General features: G+C 40.4%; 1 protein-coding gene across 1 annotated transcript in view; it reads left to right on the top strand.

Moving 5' to 3' along the window:
* Positions 1 to 17,531, top strand: part of hpse2 (heparanase 2) — a 56,193-nt gene that overhangs the window by 19,032 nt on the left and 19,630 nt on the right. The window contains exons 4-5 of the mRNA XM_061690833.1: positions 5,262 to 5,435; positions 8,974 to 9,145. Of these exons, the coding sequence (XP_061546817.1) occupies positions 5,262 to 5,435; positions 8,974 to 9,145 (346 nt within the window). The remainder of the gene's footprint in view (positions 1 to 5,261; positions 5,436 to 8,973; positions 9,146 to 17,531) is intronic.

Below are 17,531 nucleotides of genomic sequence, written 5' to 3' on the forward strand. Positions count from 1 at the left end.
TTAACCAGAATCAGATGTCCTAGTTATGCAGTTGACAGTACACTGTTAATGTCCATTACAGTTCAGATTTTTAATTAGTTGTTTGTTATGACAAAAAAAAGTTAATTTAAAAAAAAATAAAGTCTTTGTAAAAATGTAAGATTTTATTTGTTTATTTTTACATGGATTAATCACAGGGACCGAAAGCAAAGAGGGGGTTATCCTGGTTAAGACCAGGCCTGACAGGTGGTCTCTGTCTACCCTGGACCCCACAAAACCCTTAATATACAGCTTCAGACCCCTGTGACATTAACCTGCAAAAAAATGCTGCTCAGAATTATAAAGTTGCTCCTCAAATGAAGTCATTGATTAGCCAAACTGCTCCGAAAAGAAGAAAAGTTATTTTTCGAGCCTTGTACATCCGGGTGGCAGGCGAGCTTAAGTGAGCTTCGATGGCACCAGTGGTAAACAATCGCTTCCAAGAGGTGTGTTAGAAAACTTCAGGACTGGTGTCATAAAAGATATATTTCAAATCCAATTCGCCTTCGAATTAACCCGCTGGAGTTTAATGCCTATCTTTCTCTGCCACACCTTCATGCACTCCTGAAAGGATTCTTCCGGGATACTCCGCAGCGCCATTGTCATCCTGATGTTGTCCATGTCTTCAAAACGGGTCCCTTTGATGGCCCTCTTGTGCTTGGGAAAGACGAAAGAGGAGAGGAGCCAGGTCGGGTGAGTACAAAGGTTGTCTCCAGCACGGCGATGTTCTTCTCGGCCAGGAACTGTCGGATGCTCAGGGGATTTTTAGCCGGTGCATTGTCATGGGGAATTAGCCACGAGTTGTTCTGCCACAGATGTCATCTCCTCTCACGCACTGAATGAAGCAAACGCCTCAGGATCTCACTGTAGTTGTGCTGATTGATTGTCTTATTGAACGTCACTGTTGGCATCTGCCTGACACGCTCAACGTTGGCCTCAGTCCTGCCCATTGAAGACCTTCCGCTTCTGGGGTCGTCTTCCATATCCTTGCATCCCTCTTTAAAACTCTGGCACTACTCAAAAACGTGAGCGTGGCATCGTCTCATCTCTGTACACTGGCAATAATCCCAGTGCTTTTGATGGACATATGTACATAAAAGCACGTGGAAAAAAAATTCAATGACTGCAAAAAGCTGAGGGCACAGTTACAGTATACACTCTAAGGCTAATACATTGAAGGGTAAATCTTTGTGAGTTTGAAAATATCTGTAAGGTAGAGCGATGGAGACACCAGGGTAAATGGCGTGAATGATGATTTTAGCCTTCTTATCTACACCATAGTCTGTCGAAAAAGAAAAATTCATGTGAGATTAACTTCTTGAAAGGAAGACACAACGGCAGCCTTAATGAGCATTTCAACTGGTAAATTGATTCAGAAATCAACCTAGCAGTTGGTGGAAATTCAGACATAGTTTGGTCTGTTTCCCTACTAACTGCAGTAACTAAGAAGGCTATGGTCGCTGAAACCTTTTGTTGCTCACATTATTGGCACAGATGTGCTGCTTTGACAGTGGAATGGATAGCATGCTGTCTATTAGCAGGCATCTAATCCTTTTAGGGTTTAGGGAATATGTTGTGGCGCAACACCAAACACAACAGTTTTTTGTCATCGTTCGGCTCAGCGATAGTCACTCGCATTTTGCCATCAGGAAGTACCCTGGTGCCCACTATTTATAAACATTCTGAAATGCCCTATTGCACCCACTCATAGATGTACGACAGGAAAAAGAAGGCTCAAAATGAGTTAGTTGCAGCATCTGTGTCCCCTACCTGCACATTTCTGGAGTATTCAAAGTATTCAAAGCCATATAAGGGCATTTTTTCCACTCTCTTCTTGCTTTGTTACCTCCATATTGTTTTTTTTTTTAAGGGAGGCATGGTTCATGTGGATGGCAATGAATAATTTCTTGTTTATTACAATGGCAGTATTTGTGTGTGTATGCTTCTGTTAGCACACACAGGCCAATGTCTTGCCTCAGTGTTTGAGCAAATTTGCAGAGCTGTAGAAATGAGACATAACATTGACTGCTGTTGCTGGATTCTCTGCTTCACGCGACTGGCCTTTCTATCAGATAGACAGCATGACATGATCCAGACCCCACTCTTCGCTGCACACACAGACACGTATTCATGCAGCTTTCCATGTTTGACGTGCTTCTTCACACCTTCACCAGTTGTTGGATTACTTTGTGACCAAGTGAAAACATCACAGGGTCTCAGACAGGCCTTTATTGTCTGACAAGAATGTGTAATAATAGTTTGGACACTAATTTCAAAGAAAGCTAATGATTAATGACATTATTGAATGCAATTGAGTGTGATTTGTCACTTCCGGGATAAGAAATGGCAGTTTTATGTTAGCTGGATTAAGTGCTTGTGTCTGTTTGTCGAACACGTCATCATTTGTATTGTTCCTTCCTCGAGGAGTGATCAACTTAGGCTTTACCCTACATCACTGAGTCAAATATTTATCAGCTTTATCATCTTACTAACTCACTTACACAGCTGTACATATGGAATACATCCGTGCAAATATGCACAAACTTGCTATTGTCTGGCCAAGATCACATATTTGTAGCTTGAGGGTTCTCAAGTGTATGTATGGGAGCACTTTCATGTTGGCCCCAAGTGAGGGTGGAGTGCTCCAGCATTGTTTTCTCTTTGGAAGAAAGCTAATGATGCCCTGCTCTTGGGAGACAACAAATGAGAGCTCCACTTCACTGGCCAGTAACACTATCCCTTGTCTTCAGGCTAGTAGCTGTTGTTTGTGTGCTCAGCCAAAACAGAAACTATAGCTAACATTCACCAACAGGCTAACCAAGGATTAACGGCCATTAAAAAAGATAGCTTGTTCCCAGGGAATCAAGTTAGTGTCTGCCCCATTTAATCAACAATGTGTGTCAACTCCCCACATTCTTAGAGAACTCTAGAGTTTTTGGACAATGAGTTTTTCAGATTTATTTTTTTTTGGTTGTGGGAATAAGAAAATGAATACGTACAGGTTTTATGTAGGAGGTAGTGCTGTGCAATATGGACATAGTTTTATATGCCGATATATGTAATTTTATATCCTGATAATAATATGTATCATGACATCGAATTTTTCCTCAAAATTACACGAATGGCAGTTTTCTCTTACATTTCTCAATTTATGTATAAAACACACATTTTATATAGAAATTACAAAAAAAAAATAATAATAAAAGAGCAAAGAAAACTAAATCAAACACAAATATCCAATGGCCAAATAAATACCATTTAAGCTATCTGTTTGTACAACCAATTTTAAAGGAACACAATAAAGCACAAATAATAAGAATAAATAAAATAACAACAATAGAAATTGTTCAGGTAACATTCAAGTATATCAACCTTTTAGCCAGTAAATGTGTGAATAAGAAAACGTTTAGGAAAAAAGTTTTAGAAGCAAATGTTTGTCAGCTTGTTCTGAAGGTTTACTCAGTTGTGGTGTCTCAGTCTGAAAAAAAGGGGCATTATGTAAAAGGAGTATGTTGATAAGAGATTATGATAAGAGCTGAAGAAAGTTCAGCCATTTCTATAATACAAGTAGATAGATACTTAACTGGATGCCATGTTAGTTACAGTATGTGTACCATGCTGTTAATAAACTGAGTTTAAAAAAGACTGCTTCTTGAGAAAACCACACCGACCGGACCCGACCATGCGGAACAGCAACGGCTGGCCTAAGCCTACTAAACTGTGACTACTCTTAGCAGTAGATCACTCACCTTGTGTATCGATAAAGAATGCATCTAGCTTCAATAACTAATATGAATTGCAGGACACATTGAGGACTCCCTCAGTAGCAGTGTGGGCAATCTAAAGCAACAATTGTCTTAGCATACGATTGACATTTAATATTGCTCTACAATACAGTATACAGTACTGTATATCGTTATATCGCATAGCTCTATAAGAGGTTTAAAAAAAACATTGCCACTGACCATTCAGGTATAACAGCCATTTTATGCACCAGCACTCGCATTTTCAGGGGCTCAATAGTATTTGTATTGTAAATAAAATCATAAATTAGAATTTTTGGATGAAAACCTTTTACAATCAGTGATTGCCTGAAGTCTGAAGGAGCTCTGCCGGGCCTTCACTACGTTACATTCACTTGCTGCTTGTTTGTGGGTCTTGTTGCCTTCACTATTGTCTATAATAACTTTTTTAAAAAAGCATGCTTTGTTGGCTTGAGATGAGGCCATTTACTTGGCTATTGAACAATGTTAGAATTTCTGCACTTCAACAGAGCTTTTATTATCAATATAGCCGTAACGTTGGCTTTGTTATTTTAATAAATGGAATTGAATGAGGCGGCACGGTGGACGACTGGTTAGAGCGTCAGCCTCACAGTTCTGAGGACCCGGGTTCAATCCCCGGCCCCGCCTGTGTGGAGTTTGCATGTTCTCCCCGTGCCTGCGTGGGTTTTCTCCGGGCACTCCGGTTTCCTCGCACATCCCAAAAACATGCATTAATTGGGGACTCTAAATTGCCGTAGGTGTGAATGTTGTTTGTTTGTATGTGCCCTGCGATTGGCTGGCAACCAGTCCAGGGTGTACCCCGCCTTCTGCCCGATGATAGCTGGGATAGGCTCCAGCACGCCCGCGAGTTAAGCATACACACTACAACAATGACGTGAAGATTCGTGATATATGTTCAATAGACTTCATTGGAACAATTTTCACAGTACCAGCAGCTAGGAAAAGATCCCTGGCAGCTCAATGTGCTCTGCTTTTGTCTACTCTGTCAAAGGCAACATGTAATCAGAAACAGACTAGTCAAGAGACAGGGTCAAATGTCAAGGCAATATTTGTATTATTTTAATAAGTCTAGCATATCAAATTTCAGAACAAGAGTATGACCTCCAATATTGCACATGGAGCAAACTCATTTTGTACTGTCAGCATGTACCGCTAGCAAGACACAGTGTACATAATCTGCAGTGGGTAAAAACACTTCTGGCATCTCCCCTGAATTACTTCACAGGGAAAGAAGTCTGATTTTCATATGAACAAATTTACATGCACAAAGATTGCAACGCAAGGCATACCACAACTGTCCAGTGGTGCTTTAGAATTCATCCAAATAAAGTGGTAAATTACATTACTAAATGTGCAATATATATACATATATATATATATAAAATTGTTGATGTTATTACAATGGATGCATAAAAAAAAAAAAATCAAAGTTACAACTGCTTTGTGGGTTTCTCCCAGCCAGATCTTTAGACAAATTGTACAACTTTGCCGACTGCGCTGGTCTGCACCTGATCCTGGGCCTCAACGCGCTGCACAGAAACCCTGACAACTCCTGGAACACCTCCTCCACACTCAGCCTCCTCAAGTACAGCGCTGGCAAGAAATACAACATCTCCTGGGAGTTGGGCAATGGTCAGTACATTGCTTGGGGAATATGACTTGGTAGCCATGTTTTTCACACTAGGAATTTCAAAGTCAGGATGGCCGAGCAGTCTCCCCTGGAGGCATGGGTTCGAATCCCACTTCTGACTATAGCTTTTGCAAATTTCCCCATTGCGACACTAATAAAGGTTATCTTATCTTAAGTGTCATATTTACAAAAGCATTTGCATTGTAATATTCAAATAATGTATACTTTTCATCAAACTTTCACACAAAAAAAATAAAAATAATAATATGCAGTACACTATATTACTATTATTACTATTACATCGTTTCTGTTCAATGAAAAGCATACCGGCACATCCAATTATTTTTTAAGTCAATTTAGTTTTTGTCCCTCTTTAGATTTCAGAAAATATTTAGATACAACGAAGAAATAGAACATGTTTTTGAATATGTCTGCACAAATGATAATTTGAAGGTACAAGCCAGCTGCGATATTACATTTTATCCATCTATCTACTTCATACCTCTTTTCCTGGATGACACATCCAGCATTAGTCTTTGACACAACTCTTGTTTTGCATCCCCTTCGATTGTGCAGTGCAGTGAATGGACGTATATACCTGTCATGTAAAGCACAATGTAGGAGATATTACTTAACCGTTTCCCGTAGCCTCTTTTTTAGTATTCTTTTTGGCTGGAATTCAGTTGTTAAATGTTTGGCATGATTTAAATTCCTGTGTCAATTTCAGTATTTCCCCTTTTTTTAAAGGACAAAGTGATTGAAAGTATTTTTAAACACAACCATCACTGTGCTAAGATAGTCATTACATATGGTGTTTGCTTGTTTTTATATAGTCATATGAGCGTGTGTCCAGAATTTCAGGGGTTAATTGTAGCTTCACACAAGGAATGTGGAGGAAAATGCTGGTCCTTATGTCATTCTTGATCATCTGTGCTCCTGAAATAAGGAGAGGAACTGCAGCGCATTCAAACTCTTTTAGCTGTCTGAGCATAAAATTAAATGTAATGTAAAAAGTTAAATCATAACATGCCAGCTTTTGATCACAAGTGACAAGCATATGGCTGCTAAACAGTTGGTGGCTAGCACATGAAGCTAACAGAGCTGTCTACATCTTCACTCACTTTCTGCTATGAATGTGTATGCTGACTTCACATGGTCAAAAAAGGGAAAAGCAAAACACACACATGGTATTCTGTTCTCCTGCATTATGACGGTTGAACATTTGGGCGACGTGTAAGGCATACCTTTCCCTCTACTTTATTTTCATCTGCCATAAAGCTCCCACTCGGACTTTTTATGTTATCCTCAGCCACTAACTGAGGACCATGCAGAATTGTTTATTCGACCATGTCAAATCTTTGAGTGAAAACGTGAACCGTGGCAAAAGAAGCTGTTTCAAATACCTTATTTTCACGACCATAAGGTGCACAATATTAAAAGGCACAGTCTCAGGTACGGGGTCTATTTCTGTATTTAACATATAAGGCGCACCGTATTATTGGGCGCAGGCATGGTAAAACATACGCTAGCATGCATGCATTTTAAAAAGGCAGCGGGAGCAAAACTGAGTTCGGTTGTACTTTATTGAAGTATTTAAGAATGTACTCATGTTATTTTTTGATCAATCCTCATCCACAAATCCATCAAAGTCCTCATCTTCTGTATCTGAAATTAACAGCTGGGCAAGTTCTTCATCAAACATGCTGGGCTCCCTCTTGTCATTGAGTCAGTCTCGTTGCCGGGGGGCTGTTCAGCAATGATGCCGGGTTTCGCGAAAGCTCGGACAACAGTCAAAGGAGATACCTTAGCCCAGGCATCCACAATCCATTCACATATGATGGCGTAACTCGCCTGGTGTTGCCTCCCAGTCTTAGTAAAGCTGTGTTCGCCATCTGTCATCCATTGCTCCCACGCCGCTCGCAACTTCACTTTGAACGCCCTGTTTACACCGATGTCCAGGGGTTAGAGTTCCTTCGTCAAGCCTCGCGGAATGATGGCAAGCTCCGAGTTCATTTGCTACACTTGGTTTTTCACAGCGGCTGTGAGATGGGCGCACATGGAGTCACGGATCAACAGGGACTGTGAAGTGTGGAAAAAAACATCCGGTCTCTTTACGTACACGTCACACAGCCACGCTCTCATTTTCTCCTCGTCATCCAGCCCTTTTGATTGGCCTAAACGATAACTTCAGTTGGAAACTTTTCTTTAGGCAGCGTCTTCTTCTTAAAAATCACCATAGGTGGCAGTTTCTGTCCATTACCATGGCACCCAAGCACAACAATAAAAGCTGACTTCTCGTGCCCGTTGTATGTATCGCTACCGTGCTGGTCCCCTTCTTCTCTACAGTGTGGTTCACCGGGATGTCGAAAGTGAGCGTAACCTCGTCCATGTTGGTGATGTGGTTGGGCTGGATATATTTGTCGGCAATCTTTTTCTGCAGTAGGAACGGAAGATGGCCAGCTTTTCCTTGTAATCCACCGGACGTTGCTGCGCCACGGTAGTCCTTGCCCGGATGGATAGATGGCGCCGTTTCATAAAACGAAAGCACCAAGACGGACCTCCTTGAAAAAGTTCGATTTTCATTTCTTCTGCAAGCGTTATTGCCCTTAGTCGAAAAGTGACTGTAGAGATGCTTCTCCCGGTTGTTCTTTGATCATTAATCCATAGCTCGAGTTTGTCTTACAACTCGGACCACCTTGCCTTGTTTCCGCGGAAACTCAGCTTTGTCTTCCTGAGTTGGTGAAGCTTGTTTTCCTGCTTCCTTCACTTGCAAACCATGGATTCGTTGACCTTGAATTCTCTCGCGGCTGCTCGATTCCCATGTTCCGCCTCGTAACTGGTAGCTTGCAGTTTAAACTGTGCTTCGAAAGCATGTCTCTTCATAGGTGCTATTTTCGGGGGTCCTTCGTCAAACCAATGTTGTTTTGCACAATGCACATACCGGCGCGCTATACCTACTGGGGGCGTGCCTTTAGCGTCCTCTGTCACCCGCACCCTTTACCTCCGCATGCTGTACTCAGTCACGTCCGCCTTTCCTCTATATAAGCAGCGTGTCGGCAGGAAATGCCCCCAGTCAGTCAAGCGGAGCGCTCATCAAGGTCACACAACATTTACAGATTTTGGAACTCGGTGCACACATAAGGCGCCACATCCATTTTGGAGAAAATGTAAGACTATTAAGTGCGCCTTATGGTCGTGAAAATACAGTAGATTACACGTATTGTGCAGATGCAGCGAACATTTATGGAAGGGAATCGCAAAGGTTGTTGCTCATAAAAATGTCAAGACTGAAAAACAATAAATATATGAAGACAGATAATAAAACTCTTAAAAGGTGTGCTTAAACAACATGTTTAGTTTCCTGTCTTTTGTGTCAAACCAGTGCACTCATTCCATTAGTTTTCTCATGACATTTGAGTTCATCTGTCCACTAGTAGTGAAGTGCTCATTGGCCTCTTTTTACAGGCTACTGCAAAGGAGACCAGAATGCAAGAATCATATTGTACAGTCATGTGTTAACTCTTCCCCTTCTCCTCCCAGAGCCCAATGCCTACCGAAGCATGGTGGGACGCGCCGTCAACAGCACCCAGCTTTCTCAGGACTACGCCCAGCTGCGGACCCTGCTGCAGTCTGTACGCTACTATAACCGAGCTCACCTTTATGGCCCAAATTCAGGAAGACCCCGAAGGAATGCCATTCTGCTTCTGGACGGGTGAGTTAAGACTACATACACTATGCCGAAGATTTACTGGGCCTGACGTGCACACGCAGTCGCACACTTTCAGTGTTTATGGCTTTCCACTTGGCCCATTTGAGCGTCTCATCCCAAGCCTAAATGAGGTGTCATCTGATTAACAGCGTGTTGGCACAACTTTTCAACTGCTTGTCGCTCCACCATTTTAAATTTGAGCTACACAATTATCTAACAATGCTTGGTTGTTAATTAAACAACTGGGTCTGTATTTTTTATTATACCCTTTTAGTTGAGACATGAGGAAAAAAGGTGAACTACACTGCTAACTTTACTGTACATTTTTACTCTAGACAAAATACCGTACCTTTGAAAAATATACAGTCTGTCTTAAACAGGGCTATCAAAACATTTTATTTATTAGTCTCCTGTCTGACTTAATTATATTAAGAAGCTTTGCTGTTTCACAGTCTGTGAACCAATAACATTGTCACAAAAAAGGTCCAAATGTTTACCAAACGTAAGACAGTGTTTCCCTGTGATTAAACAATAAAAAACATTTTAAAACGTGTTAAGATCCAGAATGTTACTGAGAACAATTAAAAAAAAAACATGTTTTAGAATTTGTTTTAGACATTTGAAAAAAGGTTTCTATTTGACCGTGACAAAATTAATAAATACACCCATCCATTTTCCATTGTTTATCCTGGAAGAGGTATCTCTCACTAAATTGAAGTGTTTCGTCTATTATTGGAAGGTCCGCTATTTCCAATGCACATGAATGAAAACATCCTGTTGTGTATCTGATCTAATGTAACAATTTTCTTAAGCTCCTCAAAGTTTTTTCAAAGTACATCAATATTAAGCATTGGAATGAAAAAGGTCCTACTGTTGACTAAAACTACCTTAAAATGAAAGAATTACATTTGATTAAACAAAGAAATCCAATTAAAAATCAATAAAAAATAAATAAAGTAAAAATGTAATTCAAATGACGTTAAAAGCAAGCAAACAGTTTCTGGCCATTATTATCAACAATGAACGTGTCTGTTGTGCCGTGGCTGGATGGAAAGACGTCCCAGCTGTGACCAGTCATTTATGAGGCCTTTCTAACGACCGAATAAGTGCAGTGGAAGGTTGCCCTGTGTATCTCGAGGCTTTAACTTGCATTGTTAAATAAACAATTGGAACCACTGTAGACTCCATGAAGTCAAACGGCATGGTAAACCCGTAATAAAATCATGTGTGTAGATAAACACAGGAAGAGTTTGTCTGCACATATCTCAGCCTGAATCTGTCTCTTCTCTGCAGCCACCCACATTGTGACAGGTATTTGGAAAAGCAGAATTTGATACAAGCCTCCCTTCGCTTGAACGACTTAAATCAGTGAGGACATTAATAGCAACAGCTGTTTGTTTCTGGCAGGTTAAATTTACTCGCAAATAAAAAGCTGTGCGCTTGAGCGATGGGTGAGCGGTTGGGGATAGGAAGGATGTGGAGGATAAAGGTGAGAAGCGATGGAGTACAAGAGGGAAGATAGCAGGGGAGTCTCTTCAGGTCATTTGTGTCACGTTTAACGACGAGGTGATTCTTGTGTGTTTGACAGTCTTACGAGGGCTGTTCTGGTGTCGGAAAGCTCAACGTTGATTTAGACTCGGAGCTGCTAACTATCCAAATAGCAGAGCTGGGCAGACTAAACAAGCCAGTGCAACGAAAGTTGTATGTCTCTGACATTAAGAAATACACATTCAAGCGTGTCTGACAAGCTGTTACGCCCCAAATATGGAGCCATTAGTGTTAGGTACAAACCGACTGCAAATACACCGAAAGGCTCAAGTGCGGGAAAGCGGACACCATAGGAGGGACCCTTTGGGGTGGGGAACAAAGGTTTGTTATGATAAATTGAGTTACACTTGGGAGAAATGTTTTGGGGATTTTATAAAAGGTCTTCAGTTTTTTTAGGGTCCAAGTACGTGCCAGCACCCTATTGAAATTTGCATCATATCTTCTTCTGTTTTTTTGTTGTTGTTATTATTAAAAGTAATAACTTTCTCTCTCGCTCTGGTACAGTGGAGACGCTTTTTTGCTCGCTCTGCTTGCTTCAGCTCTATTTAAATTTTTTCTTGCTGAAAAGCTTGTCTTCTAAAAAAATTAGAAGCAGTGGCTCCTGGATATTTTTAAACCTGTGGGACTGTACTTTTGTTTTGTAGATATAGTCAGTTGTTGCATATTCCAATATTTTCTGATACCCTCTCACCATTACGTGAGTGTGGGCTGCTAATTAGCACAAGCCTGCTCTTAGCAACAAGACCAGCAGTCAAGATGCCTCCCTTTTCCACTGAGATACTATCAAGGACTGCTGCAGAGGATGTCAATCCTGGAAACGAAAATCCACCGTCTTAAAGTGTATGTGGATATAAATGGACAGTCGGGGAATTAAATCACTCTACCGATGTCTCAAAATGGTGAGCAGAAGTGTGCTAACAGACAGCCACTTAGCTTAACAAAGAGGACAGATGTGGACTGTGGAAACAGTAATGGATCATCCAGCAGTTCTCCCTGGAATTTACTGGGAGCAAAGCCCAAAGATATGGGACATCTAAAAGGGAGGACACAACACCAGCAGATTACCGAGGAATCCGGCTGGCCTGCGTTGTGGGCTGCTTCAACCCCGAGTGAGCGGCCGTGGATGGTCGCTACAGCGAAGGGCAAGAAAAAGGACGCGAGTCAAAGCAAAACATTGACATCAGACTCACAAATACATTTGAGACACTTTTACAAGACCCAGGCCAAGAATGCTCATCCCCCACCACCACTGAAAGGTATGAAACTAAATCATATAAGAAAAAAATGGCACCCCAAACGTTAATAGTTGGTGATGGAGCTGTCACGTTTTTGCAGTGAGAAGAACACCACAGTACTATGTTTTACCAATTACATGGTGTCTGATATCTCTAAAAAAAATCCTGGAGATCACTAGTCAGCACCCAACTTTGAAATCTGTCACTAGACACACAGGGGCCCTGGATGTTCTCAAGCACCAATCAGAGGTACTGAAGCAAGATTTCATTGATCTCCTAACAAAAGTACAATGTTTGGATGCTGAGGTTTTCATAAGTGGACCTCTACCACTTGTACGGTTTGGATATGAACGTTTCTCTAGGGTCAGTCAATTAAACAAGTGGCTCAAAGAAGTGTATACTGCACTATCCGTGAGTTTCATTGAGAATTTCTGCGTTTTTTGGGAGTGCAGAAATCTTGGCTGAAGGACAAAAGGATTCAGTTGTTCCCAAACAATCGGAGGAACAAGAGATAAGACGACACGGGGCGCAGACGGATTCATCAGCATCATCCAAACAATCGGAGGAGCTAATGACAAATGAGATGAGCCTGCACTTTCAATCGCCCACACCCCTCCCTGCCCCATTGAAGCCAAGCCCAACGCAAAACTCACTCTCTACTCGACTAAATGCCATGTTAGGTCTGACGGACAGAGTAAATGCTATTGTCAATATTGGAGTCCAGCCCACACCACCCCAAGATCTTCCTCCCATCCCCCGTCGCCTGAAACCACCGTCCACTAAGATGCAAAGGGCCCCACCTCCACCCATGAAGAATCTTATCTGCGAATCTGACTGATATCTGCGGGGTCTTTTCCAGAATAAGTCAGACCCCTATGGAGATCAGGCATTTTTCATCCCTGTAATTACAAGGGACAGAAAGTTGGTCAAAGAAATATGGCGCACAAAAAGGTAGAACTACAAACTTAGTGAGGATATTATGTGAATCTATCAAACCATTGTCTCCAGTTATCTCTGCGAGACTTGCTCTTTTCAATATCAGGTCACTGGGTAATAAATAAATGTTGATTAATGACATCATTACAACCAATGATCTGGACATTTATGACTAAATGAAACGTGGTTAACAGAAAGTAGCTGTAATAACATTTTAAATGGGGGAACAAAGCACATTTTAATTTTATGAGTGTCGAATTGGGAAAAAAGGCGGTGGTATTGCTGTTAGTTTTAAGTCATCATTTCAGTGTAAAGAAATTATACTGGGTGATTTTTTTCTTTTGAATATCTGTGTTTTAGTTATAGGTGACCCAAAGGTTATTGTTTTAATAATTTACAGACCTCCACGATACAATAGAAAATTTATGGAGGATTTTTCAGAAGTGCTGTCAGTTATTTGTACTGACTACAACTATTTTGTCATATCGGGTGACTTTAACATTCATGTTAACAATAACATGGGAAAAAAATTTAAGAACTCTGCTATATTAGACACATTTGACCTCTCTCAAAATATTAGGAGTCCAACCCACACTCAAGGTCACATCTTAGACCTGGCCATCTCTAAGGATTATGGACATTAAGGATATGGCTATTTCTGACCATTTTTTTGTATTCTTTGAATTACAGATGCTTCCAAATGTTCAGACAACCCGTATGTCTATTAAGAAAAGGTACATAAATGAGAGTACCGCCACTAAGTTTATGGAGACCATAGCTGTGCCACAAACTGTGAATGCTGAGACAGTTGATGAACCTTTGGATAATTTCACCCTGAAAATCTCAAATGTCATGAATGATGTCGCTCCTATTAAAACTAAGACAATCTTGGGGTGACCTAGAACACCGTGGAAGAGCACTATGATGGTAAAGACCTCTAAATCAAAGTGTAGGAAAGCAGAACGTAAGTGGAGGAAAACTAAACTCCAAATTAACTATGACCTCTACAGACAAAGTCTTTGTAATTTTAACCAAGAGTTAGTCAGAGCTAGACAGCAAGACTTTACTGAAATCATCAGTAAGAACTTCAACAATACTCACAATCTGTTTGCTGTGGTTGACAAGCTCCCAACCCCCCGAATCAGATAGCTCCAGAACTCCTAACAGCTGATAAATACAATCAATTTGGTTGTTATTTTGGTGAAAAAATACAATCCATCAGGTTAAATATCAGCACAAATCAGCAAAATGATAAAATGATACTACATCTGAAGCTACCCAGGAAAAACTCTATTACCATGTCAGAATTTGATACATTTGACTAGACTTTACACTGATTTTATCGGCCTGATCGGTATCGGACGATAATTAGCATTTTATGCTGATCGGCTGATTGGCTTTAATGTCATAATTCGCCGATCCGATCAATGACATCATTGATCGGCTCCGTAAAAGACATTTACTACGCGTCGCCATCGTGAACAGTATATCTGAATCCAAAAGCTAGTTTATTTTTTAGCCTTGTCGCGTGTCTTTTGACGTAGTACTATAAATATCTAGCGGCCAATGAAGTTATTTTAAAAAATAAATAAATAAATTAAAAAAAACATGGCGGTGTGGGACAGACAACATGTAATGCCAGATCAGACTACAAGACAAATTTGCTCTGTCAGACTACTGCAATAAAATCTTGTATTCCGATACCACCTCATCCTGTTTTTTACGATCATTGGGCTTTATCTTGTCAACTCCAATGCGACCAGATACACTCGTTACCGTGGTGATGACAACAAGAGTGGATCGCGCTGACTGTATTATAAGGACAAAATGGGGGAAAACGTATGTTGGTGGTCACCGGTGCTCAGGACAGGAGAGGATGTTCGTTTAAGGCTTGCTTGAGGTATGTTCCCGTACGTTTAATACGATACGGCTCGCAAACAGGCAACAAAACGTTATGTAGCCTAGGAAGCTACTGCTAGCACTGACAGTTGTACGTAAACATGCCGCCGTTCTGTCAAATCATGCTCTAAAGTTTCGGTATGGGTGAAGTAATTTAATTTCAATAAAGTAATGTAATTCCAGTAAGTTAGCACCCATTATTTCTGTCATGTTGTAATGTTGGTTTGACCTGACTGATTAGAATACATAATCTGACAAGAGCAGTGATTTACAACTGTTATGGAGCCAAGGAACATCTCACGGCACACCAACAAACAAAAATGTCACAAAAAGTGGATACATGAATTATTGTATGTACTTCCTGCCATCTAACAGAAGACCATTCATTTGTTCTTCCTGCCACTATGGCTCACTAACATAAATAAAGGAACAAAGATTATTACATTATTTATTGTAAATATAATTTTTTGAGCAATTAAGTACACACGTATGTACAGTAAATGAACAAGTCATTTAAAGAGACACATTCCTCCATCTTGCGAGCGGATCGGTGATTGTTTATCATTTTTTTAAACTCGCTGATCGGTAATCGGCCCCAAATATCCTGATTGTGTAAAGCCTACATTTGACCAAAAAAAAACTGTAGAGAAAATGGTTCAGCATCTGAAACCCTCAACGAGCTGTCTTGACTCAATACCATCTGACTTTTTCAAAGCTATTCCGAAGTCTGTGCTAGCTGATTTGGAGCAAATAATCAATTGCTCACTTCAGTCAGGCGAGTTTCCTAAAGCTCTTTAAGTAGCTGCCATTAAGCTTCTTCTAAAAAAAAATAGAACGCTGGACGCTTCCATGTTAGCAAGCTATAGACCCATCTCAAATCTCCCTTTCATATCCAAGATTGTTGAGAAGGTTATTTTTAATCAACTCAGGATTTTCTTGAACTCAAATGGACTTTTTGACAAATTTCAATCAGGATTCTGAACTCATCACAGTATAGAATCTGCTCTTATCAAAGTGCTAAACGATATAAGGTTGAATACTGACTTGGTAAAGGTGTCAATTCTGGTCTTGTTGGATCTCATTGCGGCTTTTGATGTGGTGGATCATAATATGCTGCTGAACAGGTTGGAAATGTGGGTAGGACTAAATGGAACAGTCCTTAAATGGTTCAGGTCCTACCTGGAGGAAAGAAGTTATTTTGTAACCATTGGAAGTGTTCAATCTCATCGAATGACAATGACCTGTGGGGTCCCTCAAGGGTCAGTTCTTGGACCCCTACTGTTCAGCCTGTACATGCTACCCGTGGGTCAAAGTCTACAGAACTTTAATTTTGACTATCATAGGTATGCATATGACACAGTTATATCTAACAGTGTCTCCAGATGACTACAGTTCAATTGAGGTGTTGTTTCACTGTCTAAATGAAGATAAATAACTGGATGTGCCCAAATTTTCTTCAATTAGATCACAACAGAACTGAGATAATTGTTTTTGGCAATAAAGAAAAGAGGATTGCTGTTAGTAAATACCTGGAGTCATTCTCTTTGAAAACCAAATATAGATTCCGACCTGACTTTCAACAGTCATAGCAAATCAATTACTATAACTGCCTTCTACCATCTGAAGAACATATCCAGAGTGAAGGCTTGCATGTGTCAAGCAGACCAGGAGAAGCTCATCCATGCTTTTATCTCAAGTAGACTTCACTATTGTAATGGTCTTCTGATTGGACTCCTCAAAAAGAGCATTAAACAGCTGCAGCTCATTCAGAATGCTGCAGCTAGGGTTCTGACCAGAACAGAGGTCAGAGCATATTACTCCAATTCTAAAGATTTTACACTGGCTTCCAGTCAGCTTTAGAATAGATTTTAAAGTTCTGCCACTGGTCTATAACTCACTAAGTGGTTTAAGTCCTGAATACCCGAAAGAAATGATGATTAAAAAATTTTAATCATGTGAAGCACATTGAGTTACCTCATGTATGAAATTCGCTACATAAATAAATTTGCTTTGCTTCGCTAAGTAGAAAACTACAATAAATCACCTTTTTGGGGCATTTAAATATTTTAAAATACTGTACACATTTTTGCAATTGTGTATCCTGACTAAAGGCTGTTGTGTATCCTGACTAAAGGCTGACATTTTTCAGGAATACCACTGGGTCCTGTGGGTCCCAGTGGCATTCCTGTGGGATGGGAGTGAACTTCACTATCAATCAATGTGATTGGGCAGGAGCGGGAGCGAGGCTCATCGAGAGCAGGAGGGAGCGAGAATTGTGATAAAAAATTCACCGGGAATTGACACAAATGGAAACCATAAGTCGGGAGTTGATGCGAGTGGAAACCATGACGGGAGTGAAAAGCATGATGCAGTTATATTTTATTTTAACTTTAATCAAATCAGTATTTGAACATTTCCCCTGAACATCAAGCTAAACATTGCTCACTCGGGATTGGGATCAATTTCTGTGGGAGTGGTAGTGAGTGGGATTGGGCAGGATTTTTTTTAAAACACTGGTTTGAGCGGGATTTTTAAACACAGGACTCATGACTTTGCCCATGTTAACACAGCTTAAAATCAGAACTGATGTGTTCATTAAACTTTAAAATCACAAAATAAACCCCATCCAAACAACAGCACTCCCTCATATGAATCAATAGAAAAAAAGACACTATTCTCTGCTTTTGTCTTGTTAGACATGCTAAAACTCCTGGAAGCAATTGAGTGTTTTAAAGGATACTAAATTGCAAATGCCCTTATGAAATGTTCTC

Source organism: Phycodurus eques, chromosome 11 (genome assembly GCF_024500275.1).
Source record: "Phycodurus eques isolate BA_2022a chromosome 11, UOR_Pequ_1.1, whole genome shotgun sequence".
NCBI lineage: Eukaryota > Metazoa > Chordata > Actinopteri > Syngnathiformes > Syngnathidae > Phycodurus > Phycodurus eques.